The sequence below is a fragment of the Rhineura floridana genome, chromosome 4, assembly GCF_030035675.1.
Source record: "Rhineura floridana isolate rRhiFlo1 chromosome 4, rRhiFlo1.hap2, whole genome shotgun sequence".
Lineage (NCBI taxonomy): Eukaryota > Metazoa > Chordata > Lepidosauria > Squamata > Rhineuridae > Rhineura > Rhineura floridana.
Window position 1 is genome coordinate 14,492,485 of NC_084483.1, and position 18,690 is coordinate 14,511,174.

At 41.3% G+C, this 18,690-nt stretch overlaps 1 protein-coding gene across 10 annotated transcripts in view; it reads left to right on the top strand.

The window, feature by feature from the left end:
* The window catches only part of PLCB1 (phospholipase C beta 1), a 689,597-nt gene that overhangs the window by 625,400 nt on the left and 45,507 nt on the right, over positions 1-18,690 (top strand). For 2 of the 10 annotated variants that reach the window (XR_009762119.1, XM_061622531.1), the window contains exon 32: positions 5,213-5,278. The exons of the other annotated variants lie outside the window; for them this stretch is intronic. Coding sequence is in view for 1 of the 2 variants with exons in the window: in XM_061622531.1 (XP_061478515.1) it covers positions 5,213-5,254 (42 nt within the window). In the remaining variant the exon portion in view is untranslated. The remainder of the gene's footprint in view (positions 1-5,212; positions 5,279-18,690) is intronic. 10 annotated transcript variants of the gene reach the window in all.

Consider the following 18,690-nt stretch of genomic DNA (forward strand, 5'->3'; position numbering starts at 1 on the left):
AGTTGCGCATAGACCCTAATGTTTGACAGTGATGGTTGCCCCTGTACAGCACACAGCTGTTGGCAGCATCCTTAGGCAATGGGGCTCCTTCCATGCTTAATGTGGCCGTGCTTGCACAGAGTGGCTGTTGGGGTGGATGTACAGGGAAAATCCCAGCAGCATCCATGCTGCTTCTGCATCCCAGTTTCATTAGCACTGTTTCACAATAATAAGTGAGTTCTTGGGGGATTAGAGACAAGTGAAAGGGGCAGGATTGATGTTCCATTGTGAATGAATGCAAAAATTTAGCCCATCCTTAATTTTTTACCATTTTACCATATGCTCAGAAGCACTTGTTACCAAATTTTTCCAAGCTACACAGGAAGTGGATTAGACTGTGAAAGACCAACCCAAATTGTGTTTGCATTTTTACAAATTTGTAGGACTCTACAAAATCTCAGAGAGGAGGTCAGGTCTCATGATTCCCTGGTGCATTCACTATAGCTGCCCAATTTCCCTGCTTTTTAAAGTTGGATAGAAATAGCTGTGGCCCATAGGTATGTTCTTAAACCACAAGCTTTGTTGCCTATTAGTGAATTTCTCTGCTTTTTAATCCACGACGTAAGAAATGGGATCCTGTGCAAGTTTGCTGAGAATGGATTGATCATTTGCATGCTTATTGAGTTCAGTGGGATTTACTCCTCTGCAGTCATGTTTAGGATAGGTGAAACTGACCATAGGAGATGGGGAAGGGAGGAGGAGGGAGAGGAGGAAGAGCAGAGTGGAGGAGGGCAATGGGAGCAGGCAGGAGGGGGAGGGGAGGAGAACGATAGGTTTGATCATTTTCATGTTTATTGAATGCAGTGGGATTTACTCCCATGCAATCATGCTTAGGATAGGTAAAACTGACTAGGGGGAGGGGGAGGGCTGCAGTGGGGAGGGGAGGAGGAAGAGGGGAAGGAGGAAGGCGGGGTAAGGCAGATCTGATCGTTTGCATGCTAATTGAGTTCAATGAGATTTACTCCAGTCATGGTTAGGAGAGGTAAAACTGACCATGGGGGAGGAGGAGGGGGAGAGGAGAGGAGATGGAAGGATAAAGGGAGGGGAGAGGAGCAGAAGGAGGAGAAGGGGGAAGGAGGAGATTGGAGGGGGAGGGGCAAAGGAAGGGGGAGGGGAGGGGAGGGGAGGGCAGGATTGATCATTTGCATGCTTATTGAGTTCAGTGGTATTTACTCCCATGCAGTCATGCTTAAAATAGGTAAAACTGGCCATCAGGAGAGGGAGGAGGACGGGGAGGAGGAAGGAGGGGATTGGAAAGGGATGGGAAGGAAGGGGCAAAGTAAGGGGGAGGGAAGACAAGAGGGAGGAGAAAGAAGGTGGGTTTGATCATTTGCCTACTTTTTGAGTTCAGTGGGGTATATTTCTGTGCAATCATGTTTAGGATAGGTGAAACTGACCTTGGGGAGAGGCAGGGAGGGCAGGAGGAGGGGTGGAGATTGGGTGGGTGGGCACTGTGCAGACGGGAAGCCCCTTTCCTTTTCAAAAGGAAAACATTGTGAACAGTATCATTGCTTTTCAGCGTTTCCCCACCTTTTTATTCTACAGCAGGCATATGTAGCCTCCCACCCAAATTTAAACCAAAGCTTTCCCTGTCCACATCAACACCAGACCTTTATTTTACTTTAGACAGTCATGGCTTCCCCCAAAGAATCCTGGGAAGTGTAGTTAGTGAAGGTTGCTGAGAGGAGACTCCTTCCCCTGACAGAGCACCGGTGGCCAGAATGGTTTAACAGTCAGCCGCTCTGATTGAAGCTCTGTGAATGGAACAGGGCATCTCCTAGTGACTCTCGGCACCCTTCACTAACTACACTTAACAGGATTCTTGGGGAGAAGCCATGACTATCTAAAGGGAAATAAAGACCTGGTGTGGGTGTGGCCCCCTGATTAGCTAAGCCAAGCAGCTGTGAGTCTGGCTTTTAGAACACTGACAGTTGGTTCTTACTGAGCATGCCCGATGTTCAATATAAAATTTCTTAAATTAATTAAAAATCAGCCAGGCATGTGTTTTTTTTTAACTTTTAAACGCAGAAGATGAAGTTCAGAGTATGGGGCAAGGTCAGTAACAGGATTACAGGTTCTCTGTGAACATGATTATTTTTGATTAATTTCAACAGATTACAGTTTGAACTCTCGATTCTCTCTGACTGTTTTGTGTATCGCCATGAAAATTTACAGGGTTGTTAAGCATGCGTTTCTGAGTTCAGGACTATAAATTTTGTAATGTTTTGTTTAGAAATGAGCTTATGGGAAGCATTAGAATGGTATGGGGGTATTTTAACATTGCGGAATGCGAAAAATCCACGCTGACTATAGTATACAGCCACTCTTGTGGCTGTATAATATGCTCATTTAAATTAACCTCTAGTGCAGCCTTTCCCAACCAGTGTGCCTCCAGATGTTGTTGGACCACAACTCCCATCTTTCCTGACCATTGGCAATGCTGGCTGAGGCTGATGGGAGTTGTGGTCCAGCAACATCTGGAGGCACACTGGTTGGGAAAGGCTGCTCTAGAGTATCTCTAAGGAAAAGAACCAATGATGACTCATATAACTTTTTAGTTAATGTGAAATAGAATATGCAATTGCTTGTTTTACTTAATACTACTTTTCTGTTGCCTCACATGCACTGTGGTTTATTTTAGTATCTATCTACCTTGTCAGCTGAACAAGTGCCAAAGTGCAAAGAATCATTTTAAATAAATAGACAAATCAATGATGTAGCTGTGCAGAATCCAACTACAGCAGTTGTAAAGTGACGCTCAACCTGAAAAATAAACAGCATCATTTATGTGTCCATGATATGGCTTCCTTTGTCATCAGTCCAAGCATTTACTTGTCTTAGACGGCTTTAAAGGGAGTTACACAATTCATGGAGGATTGGTCAATCAATGACAGTCATCATGAGGCTATATACAACGTCAACACTCAAGCATGGTGTGCCTCTTAATATCAGTTGTTGGTGATCAAACTGTGGAGGGCACTTGGTGCCTTTGTGCCCTGGTTAGAGATGTGAAGGCCTGGAAAAAAGAATTCAGGGGAAAACTTTTGGGGGGGGCGGGTTCAAGGCAGTCACATCTCTAGCCCCTGGTTGTGAACTTCCTAGGTATATAGTAAGATGAACCTTTTGTCTGGTCCATTAGGGCTCTTTCTACATGCTTATGCTTCTAAATACCATAAGAAATGAAAGGCTTTTGGATTATGCTTTTGGATTATGCCTTTTGTTCACTTACTAATCTTGGTACTTCATTATATTTTATTAAGATACTTTTATTGAAATTTTCAATTTGATTTTATTGTAAACAGCTTTGAACTGCTATGAAAAATGTTGTGTAGAACTTTTAGTTTTACAAATGCAAGCATAGTTATTAGGGCAGCAGTCAGTTTTAGGCTTCCTTAAAATATATACCATCATACACCATGTTTTCCATTTAGTATATTGTATTTGAAATGTCAAGGGCAGACCTTTTAAAGTCAAGAGGCTAAAGATGGAAATTCAAGATGATTTGAGCTTCCAAATGAGTCATAATCCCTGCAGCCCCAACTGTCATAATGTCAATTTCAGGCAAGAGGAATTTCAAGAACATGCAGAGTGGTCAAGTAGCCTTTATTCATTTATTTTTCTTTTTATGGGCTGATGTGCATCTACCATACAGTGTTTCAAGAGGAGGAAAGAAAGATGGTTCTGCACATTAAGGGAAGGAGGGAGCTTGTTTCATTACCAGAAATGTCATGGGCATTGTCCTGAAGATGCCTGTGATACTCATGCCCAAAACCATTGAGCTGGCTATTCCAAGTTACTGCTTTATGTGCCCCCCATATTTACAAACCTGGTGTGACCTTGGCAACACACACACACACACACACACACATGAATGAACAGCTCCACAGTATTTTCTCCAAACTTCTAAATGGTTATGGACACAGGATTAATAATATGCAAACGACTCTTACTAGTTGCAGTTCAGATGCTGGTGCTGTATGTTACCTCCTGTACCACTTCCTTAATCTTTACTGGTAGCTGACTTGTGGAATGCAGTTGTGCTTGTTCACATGCTACCCTCCATAACTATCGGCCGAAGATGCAGGAGAACTATTTGGGCATTTTTCTCCCCATGCAATAAAGACCACATGAAGGGAGAATGGGGCCATGTCCATTGGCCCTGCCAATCCACCTCCACAGCAAGATGCAAAGCAGAAGCCTGCTTGAACAGAGCCAAAGGAAGATCCAGTGGGGTGTCAGGCAATGGAGGAAATACTCCATTAGTACACAGGCCGGCATGGAACCCATGAAAGGAAATCAATGGGTGTGGGTGGTTAGAGTGGCTCTTATGTAATGTGTTAGTGGGGATTGAACTGAGGAACCTGGCAGTGATGCCCAATACGAATCTATACAATTGACCTGATCCTTGCTGTGTTGCAGTCCGAACGTGATAACGGCTGGAAGTAGGGATGCTGGAGTAATTGGGGAGAGGTCATATCTTATCTGCACCTCCCACTTTAATGTGTGAATCTGATGAATTTTTCTTTGCGATACACACACACAAAGGTTCTATGAGGTGGTGCTTGGGCAGCCATTGTTTTTTCTGGACAATGATCCTAGGAGAGATAGCACATCATTATGTTCTGTTGCTCCCAGGGCCATTTGTGCTCCATTTTCAACCTGCACAGGAAGAGCTGTGCTTCCTAGACACTCCAAGAGCTATTACTTGATTTAAAGAATCCAGTTGTTTCCTTAGAAGGTCTTCTATCCAATAACTGCCCAACCTTAGTAGTGCTTTACATTAGCCATACAAGAGCACAGTCTCTGACTGTACAATCAAAATGACAGATGGCCGTATCTTCTGCTGTGGAGATTGCCATTATCCCTGGGAGGAATATCTTCTTTCCTGATGAAACTATTTTCTCTGCACGCAATAACAGCTTTGTAACTTGGAGAAAACACTGTCACCTTTGATGTTGGACTGGACAGAGTGGTTTCATTGCCTAGCTATGTATGCCATCTAGAGAAATGTTGAAGAGTGGCATTAAGGTGCATTCAATGAACTTTTTCTTGTTTGATAAGCACAATAATGGGAAAAATATGTTACTGGCTGTTATGTGTAAAATGCCATATTGTAGTTTAGAGTAATTGCTATTCACCTCAAATTAAAACGATCCTTGGTTTTGTTTTAAAGAGCATAGAAGAACCAGAAGTAGAGGAGGAAAAACAGAAGTAGAAATGGAGTATGAGACTAGTGAAAGTGAGTGAAACATTTGCCTTTCTTCTTTAGTAAAACTAACAACTCTCATTGTGTACATATTGGTAGGAATCCTAACATAAGAGCCATTGATTCATCCAGTCCCCCCTTCACGCACCTTTGCATGTTTTAATCCCTGATGTTATCTGTTGGTTACTTAACAAATACTACCACTAGTTATTCTATTATTTTTCTGTTAAGTAACTTGTGCTGTTTTGAAGTCCCACGGCCTGCTAAATTTCAACTCTTCCATTAATCCCACCTTTAAAGCAATGAGCTGTATAAATAAATGATATTAATAATAATTAAGAGGGTTGTGGAGGGCCATTAGCACTGAGTTCAAGGATTTTACTCATTTTTATACTGTGTCATGTCAGCAGCCAAAATAGCTGTCAAGCCTACCATTATAACAGAGTTCACATACTACATTTATAATAGTATGATTGTAGTTCATTGCTATGAAGCTACAGCCGTTAACTACATCATTATGATTCTCTCCTCCCACCTCAGACCCAGTTACCTAAAATGGTGAAAAGGAAACTTGGAGCTCACATCAAGTTGGCATTTTTAAAATGATTGTGTGAACTCACCAGCAGAAATACTTGGTGACAGATTTGTCAACGAGGCAAATGGCAGACTTTCAAGCAAAAATGTAGCATAATTATATGAGATGAAAGGAAAGGGAGCTACCAGCAAAAAGGATAATAATAAAATGTTGACAAATGTTAGATCTTTATAATCAGTTTGAATCCTTAAACAGTTTGCTCAGCATGGGAGAAGGTGCCCACTAGAAATGAGGGTAGGAAGTAAAATTCAAGTAGAGGAATGACTACCAAATAGTGAGTCAGTAGTCTGGACGTATAGCATAAAAATGCATTTACTGTAATACTACTATCCTGCCATTTGATTTAAAGGAAAAAAACAACCAGCAAAAGCTGGGCTACCTATGGATGGAATTAATAAGTAGGCTTGAAATGATGAACAAAGTTCCCTTAATAAGATATTTTGGAATCAATCAATTAAACTGCAATGAAGAAACACAAGGGAATGCGAGATGTCGGGATAGAAAAGGGGAAGAAAAATAATGGATAACAGAAGCAAGGACAGCACACAAAGTAGGGTTTGTATGTATGTACTGCCTTCAAGTCGATTCCGACTTATGGCGACCCTATGAATAGGGTGTTCATGAGGCTGAGAGGCAGTGACTGGCCCAAGGTCACCCTGTGAGCTTCATGGCTATGTGGGGATTCGAACCCTGGTCTCCCAGGTCGTAGTCCAACACCTTAACCACTACACCACACTGGCTCTTTTGAATGAGTTTTTAAATGAAAATGTGTTTAATATATGAAAAATCTTCAAAATGTCCCACTAGGAAGAGGGAACTCTTAAATCAGCATTTGACATTGGCATTGTGGTGCTTTGTTTTGTTTTTAGTAATGTACTCCTGGAGACGTTTTGCTTGCCATCAGGGCTGGCACCAGGCATGACTGGGCCCTTGGGCACCAGCCTGGTCCAGGCCCATAGCGCCAGCCTGCCCCTACCTCTCCTGCTGTGGAAAATGCGCACACATGACTGCCATTAACCAAGATGGTGACTGGGGCATTAGCCCCTTAGGGAAGACTCGGCCACCACCTTGGTTGATGGCAGGCATGTGTACACAGTGCGGTCAGCATTCACCATAATGGGAGATGTAGTTGGGGCAGGCAGGCAGGAGTCGCAGGCCTGCATGGTTGTAAGGGGGTGCATGGGAGCTCCCTCTCTGTGATCCACAGCAGGGTCAGGAGCCAACACTGCCACGGATCACAAAATGGGAGCACTACCCATCCACCCTCTGGGCCCCAGGAGCCCTCGGCCAGGGCCTGATCTAGCTGCCCTCTGGCGCCGGCCCTGCTTGCCATTCCAGATGGAATGACGTTAAAATCGGTCAGTCGCCTGGTTTGGATGGGGTCATACTGAAAGAGTAGGTTCATAGCCTGAGAGTGCTCCTGGATCCATCTTTGTTACTAGAGGCCCAGGTGATCTCAGTGGCTAGGAGTTCCTTTTATCAGCTTCAGATGGTAAAACAGCGGCAGCTGTTTCTGGACCAGGATAGCTTGACCACTGTTGTCTATGCACTGGTAACATCCAGGCTGGATTACTGTAATGCACTGTATTTGGGGATTGGTCTGGAAGCTACAGCTAATGCAAAATGCAGTGGTGTGACTACTCACTGGGGCAGGGTATCACCAATATGTCACCCTGCTACTCAGAGAATTCCACTGGCTGCCTACTGAGCTAAGTTCAAGGTTCTGGTTTTGGTGTACAAAGCCCTATACAGCTTGGGACCAGGATACCTGAAAGATCATCTTACGCCTTATATACCCCGTTGATCACTACGCTGTGCAGATGAGAGCCTCCTGCAGGTATCATCTTATAAGAAGGTCCATTCCACACAACATAGGAGGCGGACCCTTGGTGTAGTGGCATCTACCCTTTGGAATTCGCTCCCCTTAAATATTAGACAGCTGCCATCTCTGTTATCTTTTCAGCTCCTACTGAAGACCTCCTCTTTCAACAAGCCTTTTAAGTAGAGACCTTATCCTAGTCTGCGTCTGTGTCAGAGCTGCTTTTTAAGAAGTTTTTTTAAGCTTTTGTAAAAAGGTGTTTTGTTTTAATATGTTTTTAAATATGTTTTATTTTAATATATTTTAAAGTCTGTTTTTATGATGTTTTTTAGTGTTTTTAGTGTTGTTTGCCGCCCTGGGCTCCTACTGGGAGGAAGGGCAGGATATAAATTTAATAAATAAATAATAAAATAAATAAACTTGTCCTATCAGGAGCCCTCTCAGTGACAGAGCATATGGTTTGCATGTAAATATTTCCTATATTCAGCCTTTGACATTTCCACTTTTAAAAGCTGGTAAAACCTCTCCCTGAGATTAAATGATGATGCTAAAATTTGTAATTAGTTCAGTGTACAAATGCCTCCAACCCATCGTGCCTGACTGTGTAATGAATCAAGTGTCGTTTCTCATAGTCTTTCCTCTTAGATGAAGTCTGTTCTAGGAGATTTTGCACATGTATGATCAACATTCAGCCCAAAGATAACTGCTTTTGTAGGTGCATCCACAAAAGCTCTCCTGTATAAAATTATGTGGGGTTTTTAAAAGGACATGTAATTTACAAAATAATACAAAGTTGCATGAATAGATAAACTAGGGTAATATTTGAGTCTCGAATGTAGTGCCAAACTAAACTTTAATTCCCAGGGGGCAATGCCGTATTGCACATGGGCATGGCACCATCGGCATGCTCGCAGCAACATTAGGAGCTGGGGGGAAAGATTCGCATTTTCCAAACACTCACTGAAAAAGCTCACAAATACCAAGCCAATGTTGAGCCACCGATAAAACAGTTTATAAATATATAAAATAAAATAAAATGGAGCCAAATGAAGCTTGCTGTCCATTCCTGAGGGCCTGGATTGGGATGTGTGGACCAACAATCTGACGCATTAAAAATAAGTTTCTTATATTTTTATTGATGAATATAGTTTGCATTCTGTAAATTCAAATATGTTCTTGATTGTCCCCGGTAATTCCTCCTTCCCCTGAAGCAAGAATAGGTCAAGCTTGTGAAGCGATATTCTGGTATATGTGTGGCTTATCCCACCTATACCTCAAGTAAGGATGCTTTAGGAATTCATTTTCGGTGAATTCCACTGCAAACTCTTCTGATCTGATGAATGTGAGGATCGGAATGCAATTATCCTTTGGATTTTGAACTTCTCCATATTTTGCAATACAGTTTTCAGTTCAAAAAAGTGCTAACATGCCTTGAAATGCCTGTTTTAGGATAAAAAGCATTTAGTAATATGTACACTGAGATACCCCCTTTAGGATGCACACCTTAACATGGTGAGGGGGTTTGAGAGTGTCGAAGAAGCTGAGAGCAACGCTGTCAGGAGTCTAGACCAAGAGGCTAGACTCCTAGCAGGGGCACCCAAGGAGGAATGGTCAAAGCTGAGACACGCATCCAGACTCAGAGGAAGGCAATGGTAAACCACCTCTGAATACCTCTTACCACGAAAACCTTATGAACAGAGTATCCAAAATGCAACACGAGATACTACTGGAAGATGAGACCCCCAGGTCAGAAGGCACTCACTGAGCTACTGGGGAAGAAGAAAGGACAAGTACGAGTAGCGCTGTGACTAATGACGCAGCTGGGTCAAAGTCAAAAGGAACTCCAGAGGCTGATGCACACAGATGCGAAAGGAGAGTCCGAAGTTGTACGACGCACACAATAGGAACATGGAATGTGAGAAGCATGAACCAGGGAAAGTTAGAAATTGTCAAGCAAGAAATGGAATGTATCAACATTACAATACTTGGAGTGAGTGAATTAAAATGGATGGGAATGGGACATTTTCAATCAGGCAACTACAAAATAATTTATGCAGGAAATGAGAAATCAAGAAGAAACAGGGTTGCTTTAATAGTGAGAAGTGATGTAGCAAAAGCAATTAGGAGCTACAATGCAAGGTCTGAGCGAGTGATATCAATGAGATTAAATGGGAAACCTAGTAACATAACCATCATCCAAGTCTACACTCCAACGGCAAATGCAGAAGAAGTAGAATTGGAGAGATTTTACGCAGAAGTACAGGAGGAAATTGATCATACACCAAAACAAGATGTGCTGATAATCATGGGGGACTGGAATGCAAAGGTAGGGAACAGAGAAGAACTAGGAATTGTGTGAAAATGGGGCTTAGGAGACAGAAATGAAGCAGGATAAAGACTTATTGAATTCTGTGAAGCCAGTAATTTGTTTCTTGCAAACACATTTATGAACAACCGAAAAGATGACTGTACATGTGGACATCACCAGATGGTCAATATAGGAAACAAATTGATTATATAATTGGAAACAGAAGATGGAGAAGTTCCATACTTTCTGCAAAAACAATACCAAGAGTAGACTGTGGTACAGATCATGAACTGGTCGTATCGAAAATCAGAGTAAAGCTAAAGAAAAACAACAAAACAATCATAATGCCAAAATATGATTTAAATAACATCCCAGAAGAATATAAAGATCAAATAAGGAACAGATTCGAGGCTGTTGACAGAGAACCAGAAGAACTATGGAGTGAAGTCAGAGACGTTATCAGGGAAGAATGCAAAAAGACAATACCTCTAGTTAAAAAGAGAGAAGACCCCAATGGATGAAGAAACTCTTAAAATGAGAGAGCAGGAAAGCAAAAGCAAAAGGAGATAGAAACACGGTCAGAACCCTAAATGCAGTAATACAGCTACTAGTACATAGGGACAAAGAGAACTATTACAATAGTTATGGATAACTATAGAAATAGAAGAGGACAACAAAAAGGGAGAACAAGAGCCCTATTCCAAAAGATTAGAGAAATTAAAGGGAAATTTAAACCAAGAGTAGGGATGTTGAATAATCAACAGGGGAACACGCTGACTGATCAAGATGAAATAAAAGGAAGATGGAAGCAATACACTGAAGAATTATATAAAAGAGATGCAAGGATGACAGATTCATTCACGGAGGAGCCATATGATGAAGAACCAGAAATTTTAGAATGTGAGGTAAAAGCTGCTCTTAAAATACTTGGAAGAAACAAATCACCAGGAACAGATGGCATACCAATAGAGTTACTACAAGCCACTGAGACTGAATCTGTCCAAATGTTGACAAAAATTTGTCAAGAAATATGGAAAACTAAACAATGGCCCACAGACTGGAAGCATTCAATATACATCCCAATTCCAAAGAAAAGGGATCCCAGGGAATGCAGTAATTATTGAACTATTGCCTTAATATCCCATGCAAGTAAAGTAATGCTCAAGATTCTACAACAAAGGCTCTTACCATATATGGAGCGAGAAATGCCAGACGTCCAAGCTGGATTTAGAAAGGGAAGAGGCACCAGAGATCATATGGCAAACATACGTTGGATAATGGAACGGACCAAAGAATTTCAGAAGGAACTCACCTTGTGCTTTATAGATTACAGCAAAGCCTTTGACTGTGTAGATCATGAAAAACTATGGAATGCTTTAAAAGAAATGGGGGTGCCATAGCATCTGATTGTCCTGATGCGCAACCTATACTCTGGACAAGAGGCTACTGTAAGGACAGAATATGGAGAAACCGTTTGGTTCCCCATCGGAAAGGGTGTAAGACTGGGGTGTATTTTATCACCCTATTTGTTTAATCTATATGCAGAACATATCATACAGAAATCGGGATTGGACCAAGATGAAGGAGGTTTGAAATTTGGAAGGAGAAATATCAATAATTTAAGATATGCAGACAATACCATACTCTTAGGCAGAAACCAGTAATGATCAGAAACGAATGCTGATGAAAGTTAAAGAGGAAAGCCGAAAAGCAGGACTACAGCTGAACGTCAAGAAGACTAAAGTAATGACAACAGAAGATTTATGTAACTTTACAGTTGACAACAAGGACATTGAACTTGTCAAGGATTATCAATACCTTGGCACAGTCATTAACCAAAATGGAGACAATAGTCAAGAAATCAGAAGAAGGCTAGGACTGGGGATGGCACCTATGAGAGAACTAGAATAGGTCCTCAAATGCAAAGATGTATCACTGAACACCAAACTCAGGATCATTCAGACCATGGTATTCCTGATCTCTAGGTATGGATGTGAAAGTTGGACAGTGAAAAAGCGGATAAGAGAAAAATCCACTCATTTGGAATGTGGTGTTGGAGAAGAGCTTTGTGCATACCATGGACTGTGAAAAAGACAAATAATTGGGTGTTAGAACAGATTAAACTAGAACTGTCACTAGAAGATAAAATGATGAAACTGAAGTTATCATATTTTGGACATATCATGAGAAGACATGATTCACTAGAAAAGACAATAATGCTGGGAAATACAGAAGGGAGTAGAAAAAGAGGAAGACCAAACAAGAGATGGATTGGTTCCATAAGGAGAGCCACAGACCTGAACTTACAAGTTCTGAACAAGGTGGTTCATGACAGACGCTCTTGGAGGTCACTGATTCATTGGGTCACCATAAGTCGTAATCAACTTGAAGGCACATAATAACAACAACAAACACTGAGATAAAATACATACTTAAATGTGTATTTTGAGATAAGATACATTTAAATGTAATTTTTAGTGCAGGTTTTTTTGTTAAAAAAACACTTTAATAAGGAAACCAAATAGAACAGGTTTATGAACGAACACATCTGAAATTGGCATAGACTGAAAACAAACTGATCCATCCACCCCTAACCTCCAGGGCTGGGGCTGGCAGTTCCTCCCACCCCAATTCATGGGGGAACTCTGGCAAACTCATACAGTATCATTAACATTGCATGTTAGAGGAAAAGGATAAATGGTTTGTTGATAAGAAACCTTACAAAGGGCCAATGCTTAGTGGCAGAGCACATGCTTCATATGCAGAAGGGCCCAGGTTCAATCCCTGGCATCTCCAGATAAGGCTGGGAGGTACTTCTGCCTGAAACGTTGGAGAGCCGCTGCCAATCGGTGTAGAGCAGGTGTGGGGAACCTCCAGTTTACTGGCAAAACCTGGCTCACTAGGCCTCCACATTTGGCCCATGAGGTCATTTTGGGGAAGCCACACCCACACCTGACATCATACATGATGTCAGGTGTGGGGTAGGTAAGGGCAGGGCTTCAAAGGAAAATTCAGAACTTAAAATGGGCTCCTGATTGTTCCTTTGCTGGAGCAAGACATGCCCTCCACCACCCCTTGCTAGCTGCTTTGCAGTACTCCTTTAAACCTCCGAAATTGGAAGTTTAAGGTAGGGTTACCAACCGTACTCTTTTAAGAGTACATGTACTCTTTTTGAGAAGGTGCAACAGCATACTCTTACGTTTCACTTATCAAAGCCAAACGTACTCTTTTTGAAATGACAAAATGATGGTAACCCTAGTTTAAGGAGTAGCATGGGGAGGGAGAAGAGGCTGCCATTGAATGGAAACTGCTTTCCCCTCCTTGAGCAAGGCATAAAGCTGCTTCTAAATGGTGTTCAAACAGCCCAGTGCTGCAGTTTGAAATCCTGACAACGGAATCTTCAAAGCACAGCGTCACCTGATATCACTATGACATCAGGTGATTGACAGGTGACCGGGCCCAGCCACCTGTCAAGTTTGGGCCACCAGGAGTTGGGGAGATGCAGATCTGGCCCGCCAGCTAGAAAAGGTTCCCCACACTTGGTGTGTACAATACTGAGCTAGATGAACGAATGGTCTGATGCTATATAAGGCACCTTCCTATGTACTCAGAATTTATCCTAATACAGCTACTATTTATTGTCTGACATAAACTTGAAATGAAAGCAAATTTTAGCCAAAACCTTTTAACCGTGTTCATGCCTAGGCGACGGAGCACATACCATGAACTCCGGATGAGAACTATTAATGGTCTGAGATAACTGTTTGGGGAAGCCCCTCCCTCCCACTTTCCATGGGGCTACCTTAAGACCTGTGTGACTTGAGGGAAGGCAGCAGAATGCAAGCCCAGTCTTGTGCCTTCAGCTTCCAGTCAGCCTGAGAGGGCTCTGTTGCTCTATACTTTATATCATATCATGTATGTGTTTTCATCTTTTAAAGTTGTAAACTGCTTTGGGTTTGGCATAAATAAATAAATAATAGCAGAAGCAGAACATACTGAGCAATTATAAGAGATCACATAAAATATTATAAAAGGTCTTATCAATGATTCCTGATTTAGAGATACAATGAGACGCTAGCGAATCTTTTGGAGAAAAGATGTGAAAGAATTTCTGAAACGTGTTCTAAGGCAAACTACACTCATTTTCTTTCACAATTGATACTAGTATGTAGAGTGTGATCCAGCAAACTCAATCACTTTTAAAACTCCCATTGGCTTCAACAGGAAAGTAAAGCATGCGTTTAACAGCAAAACTCCTATGCTTGCCTATTCAGAAAGTGTCCCGTTATGTTCAATAGGACTCACTGTCAGACAAGACTGGAGCTAAGGCTGCAGTCCTATACACACTTACCTGGGAGTAAGTCCCATTGGACCCAGTGGAGCTTACTTCTGAGTAGACATGTATTGGATTGCAGCCCAAATCTCTTACACTAAAATTGATGGTACTTAATAATGATTAATTTTTGTTCAGCATGTTTTATTATTTAGTCCTAAATTTCAGCTGAGCTGGATACCAACAACTTATTTATGGAAAGCAGTACAGATAGGCTGTGAGGACAACTAAACATACGCAGCCTGTGCAAAAAAATTATTCTGGAAAGAAGTGAGGGGGTATTTTTGGTGCATACTAGTTTTGTTGGGGGAAGGTTGGGGGGTTATATACTGTAATGCTTTTCATCTCAGATAGAATAGGCTATTTTTCACATCTTTAGCTTTGACAAGGTGGGAAAGACATTCAGAGAAGGAAATAACTTTTTTTTAAAATTAAAAGATCCAACCCAGAGTATTTTCAATTCCAGATTACTTCTAGCTAGGTACCTTGGTTTATTTATATCCTATTAACAAGTCAAAGGAGTCCCGCCAAGCTGCTAGAGTATTTAGTGGCATCCTTAAACACCTGCTGGATGCCTCAAAGAGGAGCCAAGCAATTTCAGGAAATACCTTGACAACAAGGTCTTCATAAATATCCCAGATGGGAAAATCAGCAGTGCCTTTACACTGTGGCTTCTGCCGCTCTCTCAGTTGCCTTACCGGTTTCTAGGTAAAATGTGGCTGCATGTCCTCCCTGCCCCCATGCTTTACTTGCTTTTGATCAAGGAGGAAGCAAGAGGATAGATAAGAGGGACATGGCAGCAGGCAGATCAGAGGCTGGCATATCACCGTGCAGCTACTTGGAACAGATGTTCATGTGGGGAAAAGGCCAAGCCTGATCTTCATCACAAGCTGAGCACATTTTTCACAATTAAAACTACATACATATGAGCAAAAATCAACACGTTTGAAATGTGGTGTTGGAGAAGAGCTTTGTGGATACCATGGACTGCAAAAAAGACAAATAATTGTGTATTAGAACAAATTAAACTAGAACTATCATTAGAAGCTAAAATGATTAAACTCAGGTTATCATACTTTGGACACAGGAGAAGACATGATTCATTAGAAAAGACAATAATGCTCGGAAAAACAGAAGGAAGTAGAAAAAGAGGAAGGCCAAACAAGAGATGAATTGATTCCCTAAAGGAAGCCACAGACCTGAACTTACAAGATCTGAACAGGGTGGTTCATGACAGATGCTCTTGGAGGTCACTGATTCATAGGGTCGCCATAACTCGTAGTCTACTTGGAGGCACATAACAACAACAACAACAACATATGAGCATAAGAAGAGCTGTACAAGAATCAGGCCATCTCCCCCAGGATCCCGTTTCCAACCGCAGCTGACCATTTTTTCCTAAAGCCCACAACAGGGCATGAAGTCTTGTTTACTGCTTCCACCAACTGGTGTTCAGAAGTAACCTGTCTGTGAGCATGCAAGTTCCATTGAGCTATCATGGCTTATCTTCCATGAATTAACCAAAGCCATGTAAGCCAGTGGCCATCGCTATTATCTTGTGGCAGCAAATTCCAGAAGTAATTATATATTGTATGAAGAAATACCATTGTTTTTGACTCTTGCTTAAAAACTTTCATCCTGATATATGCGTGGCCATACTCTACACTTTGCTTACAGAAGTATTTGCATGCAAGGAACCTCAGAAGCTTCCTTCCAAATAGATCCACGTGGGGGAAACTGCTGACCATAACATGATGGCCTGCAGGCTATTAAGCTTTCTTGCAAGTGGAGGATGAGAGTACACATATGGGAAACAGTGGCTGAGTCAGTATATGTGTAAGTGTGTGAGAAAAGGTGTGGGGAGTGAACATGTGTGTGGCACTAACCATTGAATCTCTGCATGCGGGACACTCAAATTAATTTTGTGAAGTTTCACAAGTCACTGCCTGTCACTAACATAATTTTGCTCATAGCTGTGGCATGCCCTATGCCGCCAGCAGCACAATAAAACAAAATGTGAAATAAGCATGTGGGGGGGGGACTTTATTCCCATTCCTTTTATTTTTGCCAAGGAAAAATAATTTATTTTGGCACCAGTCTCCCATTTGTTACTTCTGGGCATGGCATTTTTCTAAGTGAAAGAGAGACAATGTTTTTGCGCACTATCTTGAGGAAATGCTTAACATCCCATTTTATTTAGTTAGTTATTGCTCTTATATCCCACGTCTCCTCCAAGGAGCTCAAGGTGGTTTAGAGACATGGTTCTCCCCCCTCCTGATTTTATCCTCCTGTGAGGTAGGTTAGGCTGAGAGACAGTGACAGGCCCAGGGTCACACAGTAAGCTTCATCCCCAAGTAGGGAATTGAACCCTGGTCTCCCAGGTCCCAGTCTGACACTCTAACCACTATGCCCCACTGGCTCTCAATAGAGAGCTTCTCCTCATTTGTGAATAACCAAACATGGAAATGTGTAAAGATAATAGCAGCCTCACTAGGTTACAATAAATGAGCTCACATAGCCCAAGTCTGAGAACAGTAAAGGAAATATAAAGCTCCCATGCACAAGGAGGGGGTATCAGCAGCTTTGGGGGAACCCCAAGGCTTGCATAAGTACAAGAAATCATGGGAGAGGGAAACCAAAGCCAGCCCAGTATGAACATAAGAAGAGCCTGCTAGGTCAAACCAATGACCCATTTATTCCAGCATCCTGTTCTCACAGTGGCCAGCCAATTGTGGACTGAGCATGCTCAGTGAGCACAAAGTGATCACTGTTGGAGAAAAAAAATGGAAACCAGGGAGAGAGGAGAAATGGAAGGGAGTATCGAGGAAGAGGGTGTGGCTGACTGCAGCATTCCACACAGCAACATTTTGTTGCAGGTCCCATGTTTTGTTGAAAGGTTACTTTTTGCCCTACTTCCTTTGGTTCTATTGAGGTTCTAGTTGATCCTAAGTGTATTGACTGGTTCATAAATGTATACAAATATTATCATGGTTCGTAGTAGTAATACATTTTGTTCTAGAATCTCGGATTTTGCCATCAAGTTTTTCTTCTTGATTCCAAATTATGGAATGATCTTATTGACGAGGTGCGCCTGGTGCCAACACTGTTATCTTTTCGGTGCCAGGTCAAGACTTTCCTTTTCTCCCAGGCATTTTAGCATGTGTTTTAAAATATTTTTTTAAGTGTTTTTAAATTTGTATATTTGTTTTTAATGTTTTTAATTGTTGTAAACCACTCAGAGAGCTTCGGCTATGGGGCAGTATACAAATGTAATAAATAATAACAATAATATCCTTGATAAACAGCACTGCTTTGAAAATGATCTAACTCATTGCTCTTCCACTGGTGAGCTAGGACAGCAGCATTGCCTTCGTACAAATATATGGTTAAAAAAATTAAGAAGTGAGTCCCCCAAATCCATGTTTCAGGTGAAGGTGGGTCAAATATCTGAAAAGGGTGAACAGTAATGAATTCTTGCTGACATCTACAAAACTAAAGAAAAGCAATTTTTTAGTGCCATAAACAATGCCCACAGTGATTAGAAAGTCCCATTCATAAAAGGCTTTCTATAAATGACTGTACAGCAGTTGAATATTTAACTTCAACTATTTTCATACATTCCAGAAAAGTACAAGCCTCATTTAAGAAATTCTGGTATGCTGTATAGGGAAACTGTAATTTTTGGTATATAAATTTTATTTTTATTGCCTTGGAAAAAAAGAGTCTGTATTGCCCTTGATTGTCTTGGCCTAATAGCTGATTCAGTAAAGTTGACTGGAATTGCCAAAAAAAATGCAGTAGTTTTCTTAAAAGTTATTTTTTCAGTTATTTGCTTAACGTAAATAATTAAGAAGCACCACACTGTACAGATTTGGGAGGCGTTTATCTGTGCTGTTTAGATTTCAGTAATGAAGAAACAGATTTGAATGTTTTATTGGAGAGGATAAGGGGCCATGCTTGTTTTGTATATTAGCTTTACTCTGTTTTTTTAAAGATCAGACTTCATATGATGCATGTCCTCAATATCCTTTTGGTTTACAGAAATACACCCCTGGCATCTGTAAAATTAGGGCAGAACACTGGCACCAAGGAAGTGATTATTATACAGTCACAAGAGGGGCTGTATACTATCGTCAGCGTGGATTTTTTGCATTCTGCAATGTTAAATCGAAAATACCCCCATGCCATTCTGATGTTTCCCATAAGCTCATTTCAAAACAAAACCTTACAAAACGTGTAGTCTTGAACTCAGAAACGCTTGCTTAACAACCTTCTAAATTTTCATGGCAGTACACAAAACTATCAGACTTTTTTCTGTCAGAGTTCTCATAATCTGTTGAAATTAATTAAAAATCAGCCATGTTCACAGAGTACCTGTAATCCTATTATT